Source organism: Eumetopias jubatus, unplaced genomic scaffold (genome assembly GCF_037043125.1).
Source record: "Eumetopias jubatus isolate StellerSeaLion01/CBP00866 unplaced genomic scaffold, mEumJub1_p1.0 scaffold_13, whole genome shotgun sequence".
Taxonomy (NCBI): Eukaryota; Metazoa; Chordata; class Mammalia; order Carnivora; family Otariidae; genus Eumetopias; species Eumetopias jubatus.
In genome coordinates, this window is record NW_028274819.1 from 51,668,695 (window position 1) to 51,693,157 (window position 24,463).

Consider the following 24,463-nt stretch of genomic DNA (forward strand, 5'->3'; position numbering starts at 1 on the left):
GGGATCAAAGAATTGCAATTTGGGGAAGCATCGAATCAGGTAGAAACCCAAATACTGTCTCACCGGTAGGGTGAAAGCAAGAGATTTTTATGAGGAAAAGAGAGGGGGCAATTACATGAACTGAAGAGAAGGGGAAAAGTTTCTATGAGTGTTTTAATAGGCTAAACTATTCTGGGTTATACATTGACAGACTGCTGGTTTTATCTTCCGAAAGTCCACAGCTATTACTCTTGTGATCAGGATGTCTATTCTATTGCTGATTTCTCAAGCAATTGCTTAAAACAATTGTCATTTTACCCAGTCCAAGGGTTTTGGCCCATTTCAAACCAAGGCAAGTAAGGTAGTTTCTGTGCAGCGTCCCCTCTGGCTTTAATTAATTAATTATATTTAAATTCAATTAGCCAACATAAAATGGCTCCAGTCATGCCAATTTTCCACACCTCTTAAAAGAAATTTGAAGGGAAGTTGCAGCACAGGTATAAATGATCTTCTAAAGGGATTTCAAATAGACAAAGAGATGCTGGCAGCAGTGTGACCCTGAGAGATGCCATGAGCCACGGCTAAAACAGGTGATATTGTTCATGGAAGACCCTGAACTCAGGTAGCCAAGAGCTAAACCTCCAACCTTTAAACTCTCACTGGAATAAGCAGGAGGTTTTGAGGCAGAAATGGAGGGATTGATTCAGCCTCTGTAACAAAAGTACCATAAGAGGTATCATATGAATCTCCTCCATGGGGTAGGGGTGCCTGCTCTGATACATCTTTTTACTTTACACGAAGGGCATAATTTTTAGGAGATACTCTAGTTACATATGTAGACTTCCCCTGCCATTAACCAAGAATTAAACCCATAATGAACTTTCTTCTACTTTGTTAAATGAGGCAGATAATATTCAGACTTTAATACTCCATTTTTTAAAAACATTTCCCCAATGTTTATAACAGAAGCACTGCAAAGCAGGATATTCCATAATTCCTTCCCACTACCATCCTAACTGTAGGGTCTCATTTCACTTGTGTGGCCCAGGACAGCTTCAAAGTATACAATACACTAGCCTCACTTTATTACACCATAAACTTTGACGGCAGGACAAATTAATAGGAAGAGAAAGAGATCAAAATGATCTTGTCCATTATACCTCCTACTAAAAGCTACCTTTTCTTGGGGTCTGGTGTCTGTATTTTGCCTTCTGTTTCTATTTGACTTTTCATTCAGTATGTTCTTCCTAAGAAAGTGGTAGAAAATATACTCAACATTACAAACAATTGAAACTGAAGAGTCATTGCTACAAGAGTGAATGTGTCCAAAGTTTCCTGGCAGCAAAATAGACTGGACTGGCTTACTGTATTCCATGGAATCAGAGGAAAGGTTACACAATTGTACTGAAGTTCTTCAAGCAACACAAGGAGAGGAATCTCTGTTACCTTGTTAAGTAGTGAACAAATTCATGCAAAGCAAGTACTCATTCATTTTATCCCTCAAGGCATGAAGAGCCGCTGAATTACTTCCATTTGGGTGATGGCATTTGGAATGTGGAAGGGGGCATTAAAAAATAAAGCTCTAATGCATATTACCCAGTTAAAGTCCAAGGTATGTTGAAGGTGAAAGAGTGGAATATTAAGTGAACAAAAAGGTAAGCCAAGAGGAAAGATGGGGCTGAATTTTCATTTTGGAAGAAAATATTGACAAAATTAAACATTTTCATTTTGAAAATAATAGAACTTTATTTCAGATAGGACATACTACACTTTCAAATAAGAAAAGAAATCATACTGATTTAACTTTTAAAAATGTTTCTTACAAACTTTCTCTTCTTTTTTCCATGTTTTAGGCCCCCAAAGCTCTTTCCTGGACCACAGAAATATTACACACTTCAAATTGCCTTCATTTCCTGTTTTGTTCCCTAGGTTTGTAGGGATTATTATTTTAAAAACTAGTTACAATTTCAACAATTATTCAACAAAATATTATTATTATTCAACAATTATTTGTTGAAATTGAACAAATCCAATCTATATAGCTTGCCATATGATCTCCTTAAATATTTAGCTGATTCCTAACTCTTAAAGGCTAATGTGTTTGATAATTTATCTTTGTCATTGTTCACAACCCTCTCCCCACCTCCCAAATTCCAAAAGAGAAAGCTAAGATATCTCTTTTGAATGACACTCAGGTTCACAACTCTATTTTTTACTAGTGGGAGTTCCAGGGTTGGGAGCATTGTACATCTGGATTGGTTTTCCTTTCTGTTCTTGGTAACCACCATTGACTCTGTTCACTTTTACTATCCCCAGGTTGCTAGGAATATTCTAGTTCAGTTTGAGGGAGATCAGGTTTTTGTTGTTGTTGTTGTTGTTGTTTTGATTTATTTGTTTTAGAAAGAGAGAGAGCACAAGAGGGAAGGGCAGATGGAGAAGGAGAAAGAATCTCAAGTATATTCTATGCTGAGCAGGGCCCAACACGGGGTTTGATCTCATGACCCTGGGACCATGACCTGAGCCAAAACCAAGATCTGGTCGCTTAACTGACTGAATTTGCATTTCCCTGTTAGTAATGAGGTTGAAAATCTTGTTATTTATTTCTTGGTCATTTAAATTTCTACTTTTAAGAAGTGTCTGTTAATCGGTGAAGCCTGTTGCAAACTGACCTTGGGGTCATCAGGGAAAATTCAGACTTTATTTTTTTTTAAAGATTTTATTTATTTATTTGAGAGAGAGAGAGAGCACATGAGAAGGGGGAGGGTCAGAGGGAGAAGCAGACGCCCCGCTGAGCAGAGAGCCCAATGCGGGACTTGATCCCAGGACTCCAGGATCGTGATCTGAGCTGAAGGCAGTTGTTTAACCAAATGAGCCACCCAGGTGTCCCAAATTCAGATTTTAAATGACACATTATAAACCCTATTGCCCTTAGCTTGTCCGTGAATTTAAAAAAAACTATACATACATTATCTCCTGAGAGTATTTCCAATCCAGCCATAAATTAACTTCATCTTTCAAAACCTGTGTAAAAGCAACACAATTTCTTCTTGATAATCAGGATTAACCATCCTAACTAGGAAAATACCATGACATATCCATAATGATTGTGGGGAAACCTTAGATTTTAATTAAATAGAATCATGGCTGTATTTTCTAGTAGAAGTACATCTCTCCTGGGAACTGGAACCTCCAACTTGCCAAATTCATAATTAAAGAGATAAGAAAATACACTCTGGGAGTACTCAGAATTTTTTTCCATATAAATTAATGGTAATTGCTTCTTTGCTTTATACCATTTCAGCTTACAAAAGATGTTATAGAAATACTCTACTTTGGCAAAACAGGAGAAACCTATATACATCACCCTGAGCTAAACAGAAAGGGAGAGGGAGATGAGATCTCAAAGGGGGGGGGAGACAATTAACAGGAAGCTGAGAACAGACGTTTGGTAAACAAAGGTTTGTTACATCATGCAGATAAGTCTTTCCCGTATAAAGAGTTATTTTTGATCATAGCTCTCTTCCTGATATAGTCCCCCCTTCTAAATTCTTTTAGGAAGTTGAGGGGGGAGGTAAAAAGCACTTCCTGAGTCTGCTGGGTCTTGATTGCCTTTAGCTCTAAATAATCCACATGTCAAAGAGGCATATTCTGTGGTAGCCTGCCTTGAACCCCGCTCAGTTATGACATGGGATAATGAGAAAGCTTACTCCTGCCCTCATCCCTTGGTTACTGGATTTAGAAATCTGGCTAGAGAGGATATGGCAACGTAAGTTGTCCTTATTCAAGCATATACCACATGCTGTAGGATAGCACCCCTCATTTGGAGGTTTTTTCCCCCAGTTGGCAGCTTTTCTTATCCTGCATAATCTATCCCATTATTCTCTTAGCCCATCTGCTTTGGGTGATAAAGTACATAGTAAATTCCATGAATTCCATGGGTGTGACTACAGTAAATTCCATGAATCCCATGGGTGTGATTACATGGGTGTGATCTTTATTTGAAAAATGAATTATTTGGTGTCAGAATAATGTTATATGAACCGCTAACCACAGGTAGTGGTTCTATGAGTAGTATTGCAGACAGTAAAGACATATTTGTATTTGACATCTCCTCACATAAAGAAATGCCACTCCAGCTATGACTCCCATCATCGTGGAATCCACCAATTGGCTGGGCACTTCTCTCAAGGAAATGGTCTCATATCAGAAGTTCAGACACTGGTCTCTGCATGGTTGGACATTCTTCAGAAACTGTTAACAGATCAACCTGGATCAGGAGAATTACATGCATATGAGCATGGAGAAATGTGTAAAAATATTATTCATAATGGCCCAAACATGAAAGTAACCTTAGTGTCTATTAACAGTAGAATGGATTAAAAGAAGTGTAGTATATTCACATAATGGATTACAATGTAGCAATAGACACGATTGAATTACAGATGTGTGCAACAACATGGATTATTCTTATTTTGAGAAATAGAAGCCAGGCACAAAAGAATATATACCATATGATCCTTATATAAGATAGATAACAATATATCAAGCTAAATTATAACATTTAGGGATGCATGCTAAATGATGAAAGTACACAGAGAAAAGCAAGAATAGATTGGCCAAAAATAAGTTAAGATAGTGGTTATTATTTGAGGGTGTGTGGAGGAAAAGGTAGAATTTCTATGACCGTGGCTTCTGGGGGCTGACAGTGTTTTACTTCTGAATGACCTATGCTGTAGTTGCATGAATGTTGGTAATTTATTGATCTTTGTGCACTGTTTTGTACATGTGTTCTATTTCACTTATTTTTAATAGTGAGGATTAAAATAAAGGAACAATAAGGAAGAAAATATGGAAGAACACTTTTAATAATTTCAGATGAGCAAAATAAAAATACTTTTATTTTAATAATTTCAGAGGAGCAAAAAAAAAATCTTAAATTCACAAAAAAAATTCAGTGGTCATTAAAGGAAAGATCAGTATATTTGACTCTTTAAAAAATTCTTGGAGCACCTGGGTGGCTCAATCAGTTAAGTGTCTGACTCTTGATTTTGGCTCAGGTCATGGTCTCAGGGTTTTGAGATCAAGCCCTGTGTGGGGCTCTGCACTGGGTTTGGAGACTGCTTAAGATTCTCTCTCTCTCTACTAAATAAATACATAAGTGAATAAATAAATGCATACATACATAAATTTTCTTATGACAAACAGCCATAAACAAGGTCCAGAAAGAGACTCAAGGGCACAGAGGGATGTGACTCATATCAAAGGCAAAAGAATGAACACCTAAATAAGTAAACAGCTATAACAAATCACTTTCAAATGCTTAATAAAGCAGCAGGTGATGGTATAAGTAGGTAGTGCACATAAAAATCAATCAGTTATAAGCATTTGGAGGTATGCTTAATTTCATTCAAAATTTAAAAAAGTGTAAATTACAAAGATACACTGTTTTACCTCTCCAAATGGCAAATATTTGAAAGCTTACTAAAACATTTTTTAATGGACATAGGGAAAAGGTAGATCTTGTACTTTATTCATAGGGGTACAAATTGATATCACCTCTCTGAAGAAAGGGAAGATGCTCTAAGATCCAACAATTCCTCCCAGAAATAATTTTTGTTTCCATTTAAGTTTAAATGGGAAAAAAATGAGGTTTGTAAAGTTTATGTTCCCCAACATTGTTTAGATACACTCCAAATGTAAAAGAGGGAAATTATCATACAAAGATGAAAGAAGTTGTATATAAAAATATATGGGATATAGGAATAACAACATATATTATAAAATGAAAAGGACTGTATGCTGCCATTTAGATTTTAAAAAAAGTCTATATACATGGAAGAATCTGAAAGAACACATTAAGACCTGTTGATGATGATTGCCTCCGGAGAGGAGTTTTAGGTTGTAAGAGATTTTTCATGCATATAGGACCAATATGTAGAAACTGAAGGAAACCAGAATATGTAAACTCAAAATATGCCTCTTTGGCATAAAAAAAATTATTTTGAGCTGAAGGCAATTAAGAAGTAAATGCAGAAAAAGTTTCCGCTTTTTTGCCTAGAGGCTAGAAATAAATTCTTTTAGTGGAAACAGACTCTCACCAGCCCAGTAATGGCAGAAGGCACTTACAAACAAACCTTGTTACACTATTGTCTTCCTAGTTACTTCTTTACCATTTACTTCCCCTAACCCAAACCTCTGTGTCAATTCTTCCCAAATCTATTGTTTCTTTGTCTAAAAAGTATAAAAGCTTCCTGCTCTGGTCATTTCTTCACTTCATTCTCTTGTGAAGGCTCCCATGTACATGTAAAAATATGACAAAATATTCATGCTTTTCTTCTGTTAGTCTCTCTTTGTCAGCTTAATTTTCAGACCAGCCAGGGACCCTAGGAAGAAACGTTTCATCTCCTACAAAACAAAATATATGGTCACTATCTAGAACAAAATTTATAAGTTGGGAGTATACTTATTGGGATGAAGAATTTTCATAATATGTTATGAAATAAAATGAGAGTTACAAAAAATTCACAGTATAACCACATGATAAGACATGTCAGATACAGATCTTTTTTCCCCCCTTTATCTAGTTGGCTCTTTCTCTACTTTGATGTGACAATTTAAACGTCTCTTTCCCATCATAGAGTTGCCTACTCACCTTTTCTAGATTAAGTCCCTAATGAAATGCTTTCATTGCACCCACTATGTGACAAGTAATCACTCTGGAGTATGAGACACATCAGTAAACAAATAAGGTAAAGATCTGTGTTCAAGATAGTAAAATCCTAAAGAGCAGAGCTGGGGAGGACATCCAATAACCATTAACATAATCACTAGGTAAGATTATAAAATAGAAAGGACTATGTGCTATGAAAAAAATGAGAGCAGGACAAGGAAAATTGGGAGTACTAAGACAGGACTTCCAAACATGGTGTTAAGGTGGGTGTACCTTTGATGTGATTGCACTTGAACAAGAAATTGATATTTCTATTCATGGTGGGAGAAGGTCCAGAAGTTACAATGTTAAGTATTTAATCACTAAAATTTATCCTCAGGCCCTTTGTAGTAGTCATCTACCAGGGTAAATTAGAAAAAAAGGCAATAATAGTGTTTGCTCATGAGACTGTACTATGAGGGACCTTGAAGAATCTGATGTCAAACTTCTGTACTTTAATAAGCCATGAAAAAAATCCCTTGAAGTGGTGCAGGGTCATCAGGGAGGGGACTTTTCACCACCCCAGTCATAAAGAGTGGGCCACAAACCCTTATGTTTTTAATCTCTTAGAGAAACCATGCAGTGTATTATAGACATTATAATCAAAGACTTTGGAACCAAACTGGCTGGGTCAAAATCCATGCTCTATCATTCACTGGATATGTGACTTTCATTTAGTCATTAACTTCTCTGTACCTCAGTTTGCTTGTCTGAAAACTGGGCATAAAATAGCATCATCCTCATAGTTATTTTTAGGCTCGAATAAGTATACAATTCTTGGAAAAGTACCTGGAAAATAAATGTGCTGTGTATGCTTCTTGTTGTTACTATTATTTTCTGGAAAACCATTTTCTGTGGAGGCAAGCTGTTGATCCTTTGACAGAAAGTTACTCAGGGGGAATACACAAGGAAATCTCCCCTCTGCTGTTAACGATTCAAAGGTTGAGAAGCTGAGGTGGGATGCTGGAGAAGTGAGCAGGAACTGAGAAAATTGAGTTTCTAAGGATAAGAAAAGAAAGATGGAGAAGGAAGAAGGAGAGGGAGCCAGGCTTCAGGGGCAGAGGACATGCTGGAGATCTGAAGAGTCCAGGCAGGTGACAAATGGGGCTGCAGCTACTTTTGGGTCAAGGTCAATTCTAAGAACTTTGTATCTCTCAAAGTCCAAGAGCAGAAGTTGGCGTGCCTGTGGTCATGCAGACACTCACAGACAGGGAACTTCCAGGTACGACCTCCATCTATCATTCTGAGTCTTCTGTTCTTCCCCCTTTCTATTTTATCTCCAGTCTCTCTAAAGCATTTCTAGGCTCAAACTGGCTATGCTTTGGTTAATATTTTGCATATATTGTTTCATTTTTTAAAACAATAATCCCCATCCACCCTTTCTCTCTCTTTTTCTTTAAGATTTTGTTTATTTATTTGACAGAGAAAGAGAGAGAGAGGGAACACAAGCAGGGGGAGCGGGAGAGAGAGAAGCAGGCTTCCCCGCTGAGCAGGGAGCCTGATGCGGTCTCGATCCCAGGACCCTGACATCATGACCTGAGCTGAAGGCAGATGCTTAACTGACTGAGCCACCCAGGCATCACTCCACCCTTTCTCTTAAAATACTTATACACATATCAAGATTCATCTCATCTACTACCTTCTCTGTAAAATCTTTACTTACCACCACCAATGGCCATTGATAATCATTTAGTTTTCATGAATTTTGTAATAATTTTTTGTACAATGACTCTCTTACCATTTTATAATAATGATTCCATTGTATTTTATATCTTCTACTAAACTAGAAATTCATTAGTGTGCTTGTATTCACTTCTGTTTTTCAGTGCATAACATGGAATCAGTCACATAGAAGGTATCCAGAAAACTCTGTGGGCTGATTTTGATGACATGTTTGGGAGATGAAATAAAACTGATTTTCTACTACCTATATAATTGGAAAGATTTCTCCTCAAACTATGACGTTCAGAATGAATCAAAGTTGAAACATATAGGTAATAATAATAACAATAATCTCAGCTATAATTTATTAAGTGGTTAGTAAGTATTAGAAATTATGTTTTGTGCTTCTACTTTTTTTTTTTTTTTTTTGCATTAGAGCATTTAATCAGCCAGATAAATCTTTGTGGTATGTTTTTCCCACATTTGATAAAAAGTATAGAAGCTGAAATTTGAACATTTTTTTTTAAGATTTTGTTTATTTATTTGTCAGAGAGAGAGAGCACAAGCAGGGGGAGTGGCAGGCAGAGGGAGAAGCAGGGTCCCTGCTGAGCAGAGAGCCTGATGTGGGGCTCAATCCCAGGACCCCCCAGGCACCACTGTAGGTACATTTTAAGTGGAGGTCCCAAACTGATGAAATGGGAAAAAGTAACTCCTAGACATGTCCTGAATAAAATGTAGAGTATCTTTTAAAAAAACATTTAGGCAATAATCAAAATCAGGAGATCTCAGAAAACATCTAAATCTAGCTTGTCTTTAAACATGCTGGAGGTTATTGCAACACTGGGCCCACATTATGCATGGCAGTAATGTGCTTGATTTGTGTAAATTTGTTCTTTATGGAGAGCACATCCTTGCTCCCCATCACTATAGTCTCTTCTTCTCAGACACAGTGCATACATCGACACCAGGCCTGCATCCCTCATTTTACTACCTGCCTGTTCTCACTAGACATAGAAATCTATAAACCCTACGTAAAACATGAAACCTGTATGCACTGGGTATATTACTTTTTTATTCTACTTTATTCTCTTCTTTGGCAGATCTTTACACAGAAGAAACATTTCATAATATATACCTACAAAGGCTTCTGAAAATCTACATATTAGAGGGACTTGTGTGTTTAATACTGTTTGACTCACAGCATTTACAAATGTCTTCTCCACTCTCTTGAAACCCCCCACCCCCCTTAGCAAGATGTCTATTTTATGATTTGTTTGTCTTGGATAAAGACAACCTGTCTCCGAGTAAAAATTTGATCACGCCTTCCTGGATCTGCTTGGTCTTGACTCCATAAAAAATTGGGTTCATTGTAGGAGGCAGTAGCAGGTAAATGTTGGCTACAGTGATGTGTATGTGGTGGGGGATACTGCGTCCTCCAAAACAGTGGGCAAAAAATGTGAAAAAGGCTGGAACACAGGTGATCACAATGGCACAGACATGAGATGTACAGGTGCTGAAGGCTTTGTGATGAGCATCTGCAGAGGACAGGCTCACTACTGCCCTCGATATCATAGTGTAAGACACACAAATACAGCAGACATCAAGCACACCAATGAGGAGAGCCACCATCAGACCATAGATAGCATTGACCTTGAAGTTGCACAGGACACCTTGGCCACAGACATGTGGTCACAGTAGGTATGGGGAATGAAGTTGCCCTGGCAATAGGGCAGACGCTTCGTGAGGAAGGTAAATGGGAGGATGAGCAGCACACCCCTCAGGAAGATGGCAAGACCAGCCTTGGCGATGACAGGGTTGGTGAAGATGGTGGAATAACGTAAGGGGTAACAGATGGCCACATAGTGGTCCAGGGCCATGAGCATGAGCACCCCAGACTCCATCCCAGTCAGCATGTGGACAAAAAACATCTGAGCCAGGCAGGCATTGAAGTCAACCTCCTTGAGGTTGAACCAGAATATGCACAGCATATTGGGTACAGTGGTGGTGCACAGGGTGACATCTGTGAAGGAGAGCAGGGCCAAGAAGTAGTACATGGGCCGGTGCAGGGCCTCCGCATGGCCAATGAGGTAGATAAGCCCACAGTTCCCCAGGACAGCGATGATGTACATGAAGCAGAATGGCAGGGCGATCCAGGTGTGTGCAGCTTCCAGCCCAGGGACACCATTCAAGATATAGAATCCTGGGGTCAGGCTGGAGCTGTTTTCCCCACACATAATGGCTGATAGGAGGTAGACATTTTACATCCTTTATCAGTAATTGCTTTCTACTAGAGAAAAGTGGGGTTAGAAACCAGACGAGAGAGTGGTTTGGATAAAAATACCCACAAATGCCATGAACCTTGTCATGGTAAGACAGTGTTGTTCCTCTTACTCTAGCAAGAGAGTCTTTGAACTATAGTATCTAAAAATAATTAAACAGTACTACTCGATGTCTCATTGGATAGTTTAAGTATCTAAAAATAATTAAACAGTACTACTCGGTGTCTCATTGGATAGTTTGTCCTCATTTTCTAAACCTCTCCCCAGCACACCTCGTCTATTCCACCACATTCCAGTAAAAAGCTGTGAACTGGACTATAATTATCTCTTCCTCCCAATAAGCCACTTCTATTCTCTCCTCTTGGATTCTTCCTGAGTCTTGTCACTAAAATCATGTATGTATATTTAGAGGATCACCCTAATCTGACTAGTCCTTATCAGTAGGACTTTTGTCCTGCCTTGAAGATTATGAAGAAACCTAATAATCCATGTAAAATTTGCCAGTAATGTTCCATATAACTTGCTTAAGATAATACATTGTAGATGTTCAATAAAATATATGTGATTAAGTGAATGTTTGAATTAGTAAGGACTTAGTATTTGACATCAATATCATGCTTTTTTACACTATGAAATTTTAAAAGAATATCTTGAGAAGAAAAAATGTATTTATACTTCTAAATTATTAGCAAGTTTTATGGAATTTTAGTAAAAATTTTATTAAAGGGGTGAATTCAATCAGATATAGCATCCTTTCTATTTGGCTTCTCTGCTTTTCCACTTTTTTTTTATTATTTCCCTATCCATTTTCAATACAAGATTTGCATTTAAGAAGCCCTTGAAGTTCTAAGATTACTAATTGTCTATAATGTTTCAATTTAAATAATATTACTTTTGTTGTAACTGGACAGGTTATTAGTACAAACGATAATACCATATTTTTGGATTGCAATTTCTTGTAAAGATAGTAGAAAGAACTGAATGATGACTGAAGGAATTTACAGATTCAGGGATGTTTGAGAAAGGTTGAAGTCACCAAACAGTTAAAATATTTTTTTTTCAATTGAGAAAAATAAAATTGTCCTTAAGCTCTGGATGGGCTTTCCATGCAGCAATGTCAATGCCAAACATTCCCACCATCTAGCAGAACTACATAGATACTTGCAGTGTGACGACATGTATTACATGGCTATGAAGGCACCAGCCATAGATTTCTGTCACCTAAATAATCTGGAAATCACTGTTTCTGGCCAAGGTACATAGAAGTCACCAGGAAAAGAAGATACAAAAGAATACAAGTTACACAGGCTCATGGTCTCTGGTTCCTAAGGTGATTGCCTCTCATGAAAATAAATGTCTTATGAGAGAGTTCTCCCAGACCTCTCCAGAAATGTCCCCACACGGAGGAACCATTATTTCATAGTCCTAGACCAGAGAAATGTAAAGATTATAGTCTCCGGTGTCCACCATCTTTTATGTGAATGCCACAGTGAAATGAATGGGTGACTGGAAAGTGAGACTAAGTCCATCCAGCAAGAAAGAGACCCATTACCTCTGCAGAAGTGAAAGGGAAAGAGAAATACATTGCCTCTTGCTAATATTGCCTTTTTTTCTTTTTAAAGATTTATTTATTTATTTGAGAGAGAGAGTGTGTCAATGGGGGGGGAGGGGCAAGGAAAGAGGGAGAGAGAATCCTCAAGCAGACTCCCCACTCAGGGTAGAACCGCATGCGGGGCTTGATCCCAGGACCCTGAGATCATGACCTCAGCCAAAATCAAGAACAGGTTGCTTAACTGACTGAGCCATCCAGGTGCCCCAAAAACAATTTTGATTAAGTCATCATTTGTCCCCCATCTAAAATTTTTTATAGACCTATCTGATTAGTGACATCACACTTGGGAACATGAGGAAATGTTTAAACCAGAGAGAAGAGTTTTCTCAGAAATCCTGCTATGTAAGACATGCATTGTCATTGCTATATGCTTAACAAAAATCAAGTCAGCATGGTGACAATTATATTAAAAAAAGAAATCTCAATCCAAAATTGCACCCCATATGGGCTCTAATTGCTAATGGCTTCATTTGCCAACACCAGAAGTGTTCTATTGCTTGTTTTGCCTTCCTTCCACCCTCCCAAGTTTAAGCACCCGGGATTGACTGGATTTCAAAAACATTTCTGTGTCTTATGTTTTTATTCATCAATAAGCATCTACTTTTCTATCCTTATTTACAATTGACCTTTTTCTTTCTTCTGATACATTGACTTTATTTCTTTATACCATATACATTTTCTAGGTACTTTAAATCCTTTTTGGAACAATGCAGAAATTATTTGGTAAACTTATTAGGGGATATATATATATATTTTCCTGTCATTTGTTCTTTTCCTCTTTCTATGACTCAACATTTCCTTAGTCTTGATTTCTTGATCTGATCATCACTATAACCTATAATTTGAATAAAAAAATCTAGGTACTGGTCCCAATTTTATACTTAGCAGCTATAATACCAGTAAGTTCCTTAATTAAACTTGCTTTAAATGAAGACTATGCTTACAACAGAAACAATGTGACACATAGATAAAATCATAAATATGAAAGATCCCAACATAATACTTGATATATAGAATATACTCAGTAAATGTTAATATTGCCTTTTTCAAAAACCATCTGCATATTCTAGACCATTGGATTCTTAGCCATCAATATTCTTACTTTTCCTAAAATAGCTATTTTTTAAAATTGCCCAAACTCACCTCAGTGTTAGGCACAGTTCTATTCATGGTTGAGACTACTTAAGAGTTCTTCAAAATCTGGGATGGCATCTTCTTACATAGGATTTTAGTTTCCCTGGAGAATCTCCAGCAGGATGCCCCAGATGGATTAAGTCTCCAGAATTAGATGTCTCAGAGGGATTCTCATGGAAAGAGAATAAACTTTCAACCTGGTGGTAACAGATCTATATTTAGAAGTTTTGAGTAGAAAATGAAACAACAAAAACAAAACATATTAAACTTAGTGCCTTTTCCCAAGTGGGAAATGTGACCACCCAGCCCGGTGGAGATGAACATCATGTAAATTTTTTTTCTCTTATTACATAAGAAATACATCCTTAATGTGGAAAGTTGAGAACTGCAGAAAAGTATAAAAAAGTTGTAAATCCAATACAGAGGAATAACCACTCTCAAAAAATTTTCTGTACTTCATTTACTCATTTTATAATTATTATGTGTAATATTCTGTTTTTATATAAATTTCAGAGTATATGGGGTTTTGAATACTGTTTTTCTTCTCTACCTAATATTATTTTTTCCTTCCTAATATTATTTTGAACATTTTCTTATGTTATTCTGTGTACCTTGAAATCAAAGTCTTCAGTAGCTAAACTTCTTTCACCCAAAAGCTATACCAAATGTAATTAAGCATTTAATTACTCTTGAATATTTAAATTATTTCCTAATTTTTTCTATCAAAAATAATTCTTCTATAGATATGTAATCCATTCTGCATTACCGATTTTAGGGGGCTCCTAAGTGGCTCAGTTGGTTAGGTGTCTGACTTCAGCTCAGGACATGATCAGGCTCCCTGCTTGGTGGGGAGTCTGCTTCGCCCTCTGCCCCTCCCCCACTCGTGTTTTTTTTCTCTCTCTCCCTGTCTCGCTCTCTTAAATAAATAAATAAAATCTTTTAAAAAAGATAATAAGAAATAGGATTGTTAATTTTGTGGGATCAAAAGGCCTGGACAATTTTAATTATATTTATTAATGCTGAAAAAAATCATCTCCATAAAATTGTGTTGATTTTCATTTCCATACAGCATTAGCGGGCTGCCCCTCTATAAGTATTGGTTATTATATGTTCTCTTTTCCCCAGCTGGACTCGTGAGAATACCTCTCTTTGGTATTTTAGCTTCAATTAAAATTAACTTCATTTGTAATGATTATGAACTTTTTTTCAAGTGGTTTTGGTCAGTTGTTTTATTCATATTTTGATTATTCATTCACCTCTTTATCCATTTTTTTCTCTAAGATTTTATTATTTTATTTTGAGAGAGACAGGGAGAGACACAGAGGAGAGAATGAACAAGGGAGAGGGGCAAAGGGAGAGGGAGAAAGAGAATCCCAAGCAGACTCCATGCTGAGCATGGAGCCAGCCTGGCTTGATCTCCTGACCCTAAGATCATGCCTGGAACCAAAACCAAGAGTTCGACACTTAACAAACTGAACCACCCAGGTGCCCCATACTCCTTATCCATTTTTAGTGGAGGTGTTAGTCTGTATTTTATTGCTTGCTGGGCACCTTCAATACTGAAATACAAACCCATTTGCTGTCATAGTTTGCAAACATTTTTCCAAGAAAGTTTTTGACCTTAAATTTTATTTTGTGGTTGACAGAGATTGAATTGTTTTCCCTTTCCTCTCTATTATTGAAGAAAAATCTTTCCATACTTCAGCCCTTCCATTGGAAATGACATACAGTAGAAAATAAAGTTGCACTACTCCACAAACTCACTCTCACCTAACCCCTCAAGTAAATGGAATTAGAGCCTAAATTCTGGTTTTATGATTTTGAGATATATTTCCAGAAGTTTTTTTATATTAAGCATTTAATAAAATTTTAATGTCTTAACTGTGGTGTTGATGTTGTTTTGTTTAGCTTTTTGCATTAGCCATATTGCTAGAAAAGAGTACCATAGTTCTCCCCCTTTTCTGCAGTTTTGCTTTCTGCTATTTCAGTTACTCGTCAGCTGTGATCCAGAGGCAGATGATCCTCAGAAGGTCAGTAGTAGCCTAACAGTGCATCATGGTGCATTTTGTCATCTCACATCATCACAAGAAGGGTGAGTACAGAACAATAAGACATTTTGAGAGAGAGAGAGACCACATTCACGTAACTTTTATTACTGTATATTGTTATAATTGTTCTAGATAATTATTATTGTTTTAATCTATTACTGTGTTTAATTTATAAATTAAACTTTATCATAGGTATGCATGTATAGGAAAAAAAAACATAATATATATACGGTTTGGTACTATCCATGGTTTCAGGCATCCACTGGGGGGTCTTGGAACATATCCCCGTGTGGATAAGGGGGACCACTGTAAGAGACTTTCAAATTCACTACTTGGAAAGACAACTTTCAATTAAATGAAAAAATTTGGTTTTGTAAAAAAACGATGGAATACACATAAAATTATTTTAATACAATTTAAATAAATGCAACTATATATATTCCAAAATTACAAATGGGTCTCAGTATAAATCCTCTCCTTTTAGATTTGAAATTTAGGGAAATAAGAATTGGTATGAATGTTAGTTAACTATATAGTAGGGGTTCTTAACTTGGAGACTATGGTCCCCAAACCAGTTATACTAAACTGCATCAAGATCTTCTAAGGGATTTTTTTAAAAAGAAAGATAATAGGGTGTCCTACAATCTATCACTTTTGCTCATAAATATTTACATTGAGTTTAGGAATTGACAGAGCTAAGCATTCTTAATAAAGTTATTTTTTATTCCCATTTTTTATGAATTTCATTTTTACATTTTATTATACGCATCAGAAGTAGAAGTTATGAGGCCAAGATTTAACATATCTTATTACAAATATTTTTAATATATTTCCTATATGTTTAGCCACTCTTGCCAATAGTTTATTTTGAAAAAAAAAATTCCTCAACTTTCTGCATCGCAGAAAAAATTGTTATTGGGAAGCCTCTTTCATTCACCTGTTTAGGACTTTTGTTCTCTCTTGTTTTTGCCTTGGAGTCTAAAGATGACTCCACGAAGTCATTTGACTTCCTAGACATATGGCTTTATTTTGTATGAAACAAACAAAAGCAATAACCAAACAACAGAAAGGTAATGCATTAGATTTTTAAAAAATTTTTATATGCTATAAACTCATAAAGAACTGGCCTCTGCTTTAAGCCCACTTACTCTTGTTTCCAGTCCCTGGAGTGTGGTCTGTAGTTCCCTTCAGACCTTCATGCAGGCCATTTCCTCTTCCTGGATCAGTTGTTACCTCCTATCCTCACTCCCCCTAATTACCACCAGGTGATCCTTCAGCATCAGCTTCAATGCTAATTTCTTCTGGAAACCTGTTTGTAATTTTTGCTGGAGAAAACTTCATTGTACCTATAAAATTTAATTATGCAAATTGTATTTTTGCTTTATTTGATTTTTCCTTTATCTTATTCACATACCTTTCCATCTTGTCCTAATTTCATTTTAAAACTTGGGTTTTGCAATGACATATTTTTTTTTTTTTAAGTAGGCTCTATGCTGAGCACAGGGTCTAAGGTGGGGTTTGAACTCATGACCATGAGCTCAAGACTTTAGCTGAGATCAAGTGTCAACTGACTGAGCCACCTAGGCGCCCCATGCAATGGCCTATTCTTAACTCTTCCATTCCTTCCTCTCCAGTGCAGTGCTGAGACACATAGGAGGCAAGGAAATTGACATGAAAATGTCAACAATTTTATTATGTACATAACTGGAGGTTTTCCTTTTCAGAGGCATGAGGTTTAGAATGAAAAGTTAAGATGTTCGTCAAAATGGAATCCCTATACTTGAAGTAATAATAAGAGGAGACTAACTGTCCCCCTCCTCCAAACCTCTCCTTTTCCTTTCCTTAAGATTATTGTTATCTGTTCCTTCTCATACCATGTTTTCCCGTACAATATTCAGATTATGATAACCTCTCCTCCATTTCCTTCTCTTCCTTTCTTTCTCCTTTTCTTCTTTCTTCTTGATTTTCCTCTTTTATGAACCCAAAATTCCAGCTTTCACTGCAACCAGAGTTCTTATCACTACAGCAGGTTGCAGTATTTTACCCTTGAGAATTATCTTTAGCAAAATGCCCCCCTCCACATCTGCAACTCTTCCTCTGCAACCATCCAGCATCACTTTGCACCCTCAATTCTGTGCACACTAGTCTACAAACTCTTTATGCCTTATTGTTATCCAAAGGTTTCGGCTCTGTTCGGGTGCATGAGTATGGCATTGCCTGGGTAAAGCAATCTTTGGCCTTGATTATTTAACATAAATAGATAGATGTGCATACTTGTTTAGTTTCTACAGATATTTTTTGCTCCAAAAGAATCAGGGAGAAATCCCAGACCAATATCGAACCTCTTTCCGAATGACTTCGACTCCTTATCTCAAATATAGAAATGTTAAATTCAAAGTTCTCATGTATAATCATGCCACAAAATAATTACGCTAATCTTGTGCAATCGTGTTCATTTTTCAGACTTTTCATAAAACTGCTTTGAAAATAGTTTTAAGTTATTTTGAAACACAAGCTATGTCTTTGGTATTTTTCATTTCAAGGAAAAGTAAATTTGTCGTTCATTGATACTGAGAGACAGAACTCACGGAAAGAGTGAGATAAGATTCCAGTTATGGTTTGGCTTAATTTTACCAGTTCAATAAAAGAGAAACACGACTGTTAGTGGAGTCTTATGGAGGGTCATGTGGAATGCTCACTGTACTTTGTGCCCCCCCATCTGTAGAGTTTGTTTCATCAATCCTTGTCTTTATCTCTGTACATCTGCACATATGGCCAGTCTGAAATGGTTGGCCAAATCTGAAGAATCTCCAGAACAGGATAGTTTTCACTATGTTATATAACCTTTAATTTCCTTATACTTCCTTTCCTTTGGGAATATATTTTTTTAAGATTTTATTTATTTATTTGATGGAGAGAGACAGCAAGAGAGGGAACACAAGCAAGGGGAGTGGGAGAGGGAGAAGCAGGCTTCCCGCCGAGCAGGGAGCCCGATGTGGGGCTCGATCCCAGGACCCTGGGATCATGACCTGAGCTGAAGGCAGACACTTAATGACTGAGCCACCCAGGCGCCCCTCCTTTGGGAACATTAATATCTCCTAGTTTGAAAAGGAATTTGATTTAATCAAATTGAAATCTACATGTGAGTACTTTTTACCTGATACCTTGGTTCTAGAGCTAATCAAACTGTGTGAGGTTGATGTGGGAGGGCTGGGCCTTTCCACCAAGCCCATTGAGCTCTGCTCACAACTTGGTGTCTAGAGCAAGAGATGGAATTTGAAATGAAAATGTCTTCCACCATTTTCTTTTCTAGTCTTTTCCTCTCCTCTCCTCTCCTTTAGTCCTCTTCTCTCTCTCCTCTCCTCTCCTTTAGTCCTCTTCTCTCTCTCTCTATACTGAATAGAATTTCCTTCTATCAGCTCTACTTTGTAATTTAAAAAGGAAAATCTCAATTATTCTGGCCTGCTGGTTCTAACTCAGTTGTGAGTCTTAGTTTTTCGAGTCATGTTGCTGTTTCCATGAAATCCATTTTTGAGTTTGTAATGGGGAAGATGACATAAAATTAATTGGGGATTGTTACTCAAGTGCCTTAAATAAATGTTTTTATTACCTTTTCTTTCTTCAGATTTTTAAGTTTATGTTCCGGTTTTGCCTTGTTGCCCCCCACACCCTACTCCCCACAGCATAGGCCTATCAACATGATTGTATTTACATTTTAGTCTTAATATTCTCAGATTCATCCAGTCTGGCTGTTTGTGTAGCTCATAATCCTCTTCTATAAAATGAGGATAATTATAGCTATCCCATAGTTTTGACTTAAAAGTTCAATTTTATACTATATATGAATCTTTATTTTAATATTTGATTCTGTGATCTGTTTGCTAGTATTTTATCGCTAGTATTGCTAAAACAAAATTCTTTAATAAAATTTACAAAATCCAAAAACAGAATTCAAAGACATAGCAAATTTGTTGAGTATAAGTTCATAATTTACATTACATAGAGGTACTTTTATAATGTTAGTATTAAAAAGCCAGATTTTTATTCCAAATGTGAAATTATATTTCAAAAATATATGATGTGATTAAACATTTTACAATCATTTGACTATATATAATATTGAAATATAGTCTTCATATTAGCAGGTAATAAGAATATAATCTTAATATAATTAAGATTTTTACCTAACTATCTACTTGTATCCATTTCCTGGTCACATTCTATTATTCTTGTGTTATGCTCTTATTTTTTTTTCATTTTTCATTCAGTCTTGCTGTTTCTGAATACCACATTTCTCATTCCACTTCTGTTACTTTTTTCTCTGTTATTTCCAGAAATTTAAATAAAGTACTCCTTTCTTCACTGTCTCTGGTCACTCAACTATTTCTCCCCCTGTATTAAAGTTTAAAGCAGTCAAGCCCAGGCATCTTGATTGGAAGATTATATAGATTTTCTTTAAGTCTCCTTTCCTCTACTCATAAAACCTTTACTCAAATACCAGTCAAATATGTACACTGTGTTTTTCAAAATTCTGCTTGATATCAACTCTGAGGGGTACTTCCCAGATTATGATGAACTCCAGTGATCATATCTACTCCAGCTTCATTTGTATGTACACGTACAAGTAATTACCTGGGTAGAAAAATGTCAGAAATAAATGAGCAGACAAGGAGGATTTTTTTTCTTAAGTTTCACATAAATATGGAATAAAAAAGATGACAGGACCCATGGAATTCAGTACAAACATTCTGGGGAAGTGTTTCTGGCTTCCCTGCAACACCCGAGACAGTTTACAAAGGTGCCTTCCCCAATCTTCTGGAGTCTCTCAGCTATTTGACCTGCTTTGTTCTTTTCTACATACTCCCTCAGAGTGTCCTAGACCAAAGACCATTAATCATTAAGAGTTTACTTCAAATTTTATTTCTCCCGTTCTGTGAATTCATTTCACCAGGTCTAACTAAAGTTAAACTGTGTGGAAAATACAATTGTTCCCTGTCTATTTTTTTTCTATCACATTAGAGGTCTCAGATTAAAATTTTTTGTGACTGTTTCATAAATATTATAATAGAATATTGACAGGTATTTTCTCCTGACCTCATGGTTATGAATTTTGCATCTATTCTTTTCCTCTATAACTTCTTTCTTTACCTTTATGCTACTTGCAGAATTACATACCATAAATTTAGCTCACACTCAAAATATCTTTCTCCCTAAAAACAATTTGATCACTCCTTCACAGATCTGCTTGGTCTTTACTTCACTCCATAGACAATTGGATTCAAGGTGGGAGGCAGCAACAGGTAGAGATTAGCTATAGAAATGTGAACATGGAGAGGTATGATGAGTCCCCAAAAAACGATGAGTGAAGAAGTTGAAGAAGGCTGGGACATAGGTGATGACAATAACACATATGTGTGATGTACTGTGTTGAAGGATTTGTGGCGAGCATCTGAAGATGACAGACTCACTACAGCAGAGATAATCATGGTGTAAGACACGAAGATACAGAACATATCAAATCCTCCAATCAATATGGCAGCTATGAGACCATAGATGGCATTAATCTTGATGTTGCCACAGGACAGTTTGGCCACAGACATATGGTCACAGTAGGTGTGGTGGATGAGGTTGCCCCTGCAGTAGGGAAGACGCTTGATCAGGAAAACGAATGGGATCATGAGCAACATACTTTGACTGAAGGGGGCAAATCCAACCTTGGTAATGACAGTGTTCATAAGGATGGTAGAATAGCGTAGAGTGTAGCAAATGGCCACATAGTGATCCAGGGCCATAAGCATGAGCACGCCAGACTCCATACCTGCCAGCATGTGGATGAAAAACATGTGCACAAGGCAGGCATTAAAGTCAATCTCTTTGAGATTGAACCAAAAGATACATAACATATTAGGGACAAATGAAGTGCACCCACTAACATCTGTAAGAGACAATAAAGCTAGGAAGTAATACATGGGCCGATGCAGGCCCTCCTTATGGCTGATGAGGTAGATGAGCCCACAGTTCCCCATGACAGTCATGATGTACATGAAGCAGGATGGCAGGGAGATCCAGATGTGTAAGGCTTCTAGTTCAGGAATCCCATTAAGGATGAAGTATCTTGGTGTCAGGCTGGAGCTGTAGGCTCCATGCATGATTGTCAGTTGCAAAGCGTGTTACCTCTGTACTGTAAAGACGTCCTACACAAGAAGAGAGTAGTGAGATTGATTTTAGTCAGAAACAAAAGATGAACAATAATTTTGCATGATATAAATAATAAATTTAGGAGAAACATAATCTTTTTGTACTCACACTGTGTTATTTGATCCTACTGAGTAATCCTAGGCCTCTTAATGAAGCAAGAGAATGCTAACATAGTGCAAATATTATAACAGAGACCTGATCTCCTTTGGTTTTATACTGTAAACTCTATGTGTATGTGTTCATATTCTCAGGCCATGGTTTGATGGGTCAAAATTACATAATAAGTTACAACTTACAAATCATGGCCATGTTCATTTTGCACTAAATATCTAATTCTTGCTGGTAAACATGAAAGATTTTAGTATTTACATTTAACCAATGACATTGTTAAGCTCTATGTAGTGCTCACAGTTTCTATGTAGATAAGCATATATATCAATAATTACAGTTATTTTAGTTTCTTTTGGTATATTATTTTTAGCCCCAAATAACTATGAAAATTCTATTGGATGGGGTGAAAGCTTTCTTTTTATGTATTTATTTATTTTTTATTATGTTATGTTAATCACGATACATTACATCATTAGTTTTTGATGTACTGTTCCATGATTCATTGTTTGCGTATAACACCCAGTGCTCCATGCAGTACATGCCCTCCTTAATACCCATCACCAGGCTAACCCATCCTCCCACTCCCCTCCCCTCTAGAACCCTCAGTTTGTTTCTCAGAGTCCATAGTCTCTCATGGTTCCTCTCCTCCTCCAATTTCCCCCCCTTCATTTTTCCCTTCCTGCTATCTTCTTCTTTTTTTAACATATAATGTATTATTTGTTTCAGAGGTACAGGTCTGTGACTCAACAGTCTTACACAATTCACAGTGCTCACCATAGCACATACCCTCCCCAATGACTATCACCCAGCCACCCCATCCCTCCCACTCCCCCCACCACTACAGCAACCCTCAGTTTGTTTCCTGAGATTAAGAATTCCTCATTATCAGTGAGATCATATGATACATGTCTTTCTCTGATTGATGTATTTTGCTCAGCATAATACCCTCCAGTTCCAACCACGTCGATGCAAATGGCAAGATTTCATGCCTTTTGATGGCAGCATAATATTCCATTGTATATAAATACCACATCTTCTTTATCCATTCATCTGTTGATGGACATCTTGGCTCCTTCCATAGTTTGGCTATTGTGGATATTGCTGCTATAAACATTGGGGTTCACATACCCCTTCAGATCCCTACATTTGTATCTTTGCTGTAAATACCCAGTAGTGCAATTGCTGGGTCGTATGGTAGTTCTATTTTCAACTTTTTGAGGAACCTCCATACTATTTTCCAGAGTGGCTGCAACCAGCTTGCATTCCCACCAACAGTGTAGGAGGGTTTCCCTTTCTCCACATCCCTGCCAACATCTGTCCTTTCCTGAGTTGTTAATTATAGCCATTCTGACTGGTGGGAGGTGGTACCTCATTGAGGTTTTGATTTGTATTTCCCTGAAGCTGAGCGATGTTGAGCACTTTTTCATGTGTCTGTTGGCCATTTGGATGTCTTCTTTGGAAAAATGTCTGTTCATGTCTTCTGCCCATTTCTTGATTGGATCATTTGTTGTTTGGGTGTTGAGTTTAAGAAGTTCTTTATAGATCTTGGATACTAGCCCTTTATCTGATATGTCATTTGCAAATATCTTCTCCCATTCTGTCGATTGTCTTTTGGTTTTGTGGACTGTTTCTTTTGCTGTGCAAAAGCTTTTTATCTTGATGAGGTCTCAATAGTTCATTTTTGCCCTTGCTGCCCTTGCCTCTGGCGATGTTTCTAGGAAGAAGTTGCTATGGCTGAGGTCAAAGAGGTTGCTGCCTGTGTTCTCCTTTAGGATTTTGATGGACTCCTGTCTCACACTGAGGTCTTTCAACCATTTGGAGTATATTTTTGTGTGTGGTGTAAGGAAATGGTCCAGTTTTATTCTTCTGCATGTGGGTGTTCAATTTTCCCAACACCATTTGTTGAAAAGACTGTCTTTTTTCCATTGGAAAACCAGGGGAAAAGAAAGGGAAAGAAAGAAAAAAAAAAGGTAAAGATAAAAAAACCAACCAACCAACAAACAAACAAACAAACAAACAAAAAAACAGAATATGATTAAATACGATCAGTCTGGTGCATAGATCAGTGCCACACACTAGATTTTGGGTGTATTTTGGTCTGTTAGAAAAAAGTGCTTCCCAATATTTTAAAGAAAGAAAAACTTATATATGTACAAAAATAAGGGTAAATACGATGAAGGGATGGAATATGACTGTAAAGATGAAAATTATAAAAGATTTTATAAAAGGAATTGATAAGAAGTTGGTTGAAAAAAGAAAGAAGAGGATTTAAGAAAAAAAAAAGGGAGAGAATGTGATCAGGCAGGAGACTAGAACAAAACCATACACTGGAGATTTAGGGTATATTTTGGTCTATTAGAAGAAACTATCCCAAAATTTTAAAGAACGAATATACATATGTATATACATATATGTATATATGTATATACATATACATGTATATATGTATATACACACACACACATATACATATATGTATATATGTATATACATATACATGTATATATGTATATACACACACACACATATATACATATACACCAAAAATACATATATATATATATGTATATACACACACACACACATATATACATATACACCAAAAATAAGGTTAACTACTATGAAGGGATAGAATATGACTCTAAAATGAAAAATAAAAAAGATAAAATAAAAAAGATTTTTTTAAAAAAGGGATTGATAAGATGTTGGTTGAAAAAGGGAAAAAGAAAAA

At 36.7% G+C, this 24,463-nt stretch overlaps 1 protein-coding gene and 1 pseudogene across 1 annotated transcript; both read right to left on the reverse strand.

The window, feature by feature from the left end:
• Positions 1–9,613: 9,613 nt before the first annotated feature.
• LOC114219366 (olfactory receptor 52N2-like) lies at positions 9,614–10,584 on the reverse strand. Its single transcript, XM_028116910.1, is given in 2 exon segments — positions 9,614–10,011; positions 10,014–10,584. Coding segments are annotated over 2 exon segments (969 nt in total).
• Positions 10,585–20,616: 10,032 nt separating this feature from the next.
• Positions 20,617–21,572, reverse strand: LOC114219376 (olfactory receptor 52N2-like; annotated as a pseudogene).
• Positions 21,573–24,463: the final 2,891 nt, after the last annotated feature.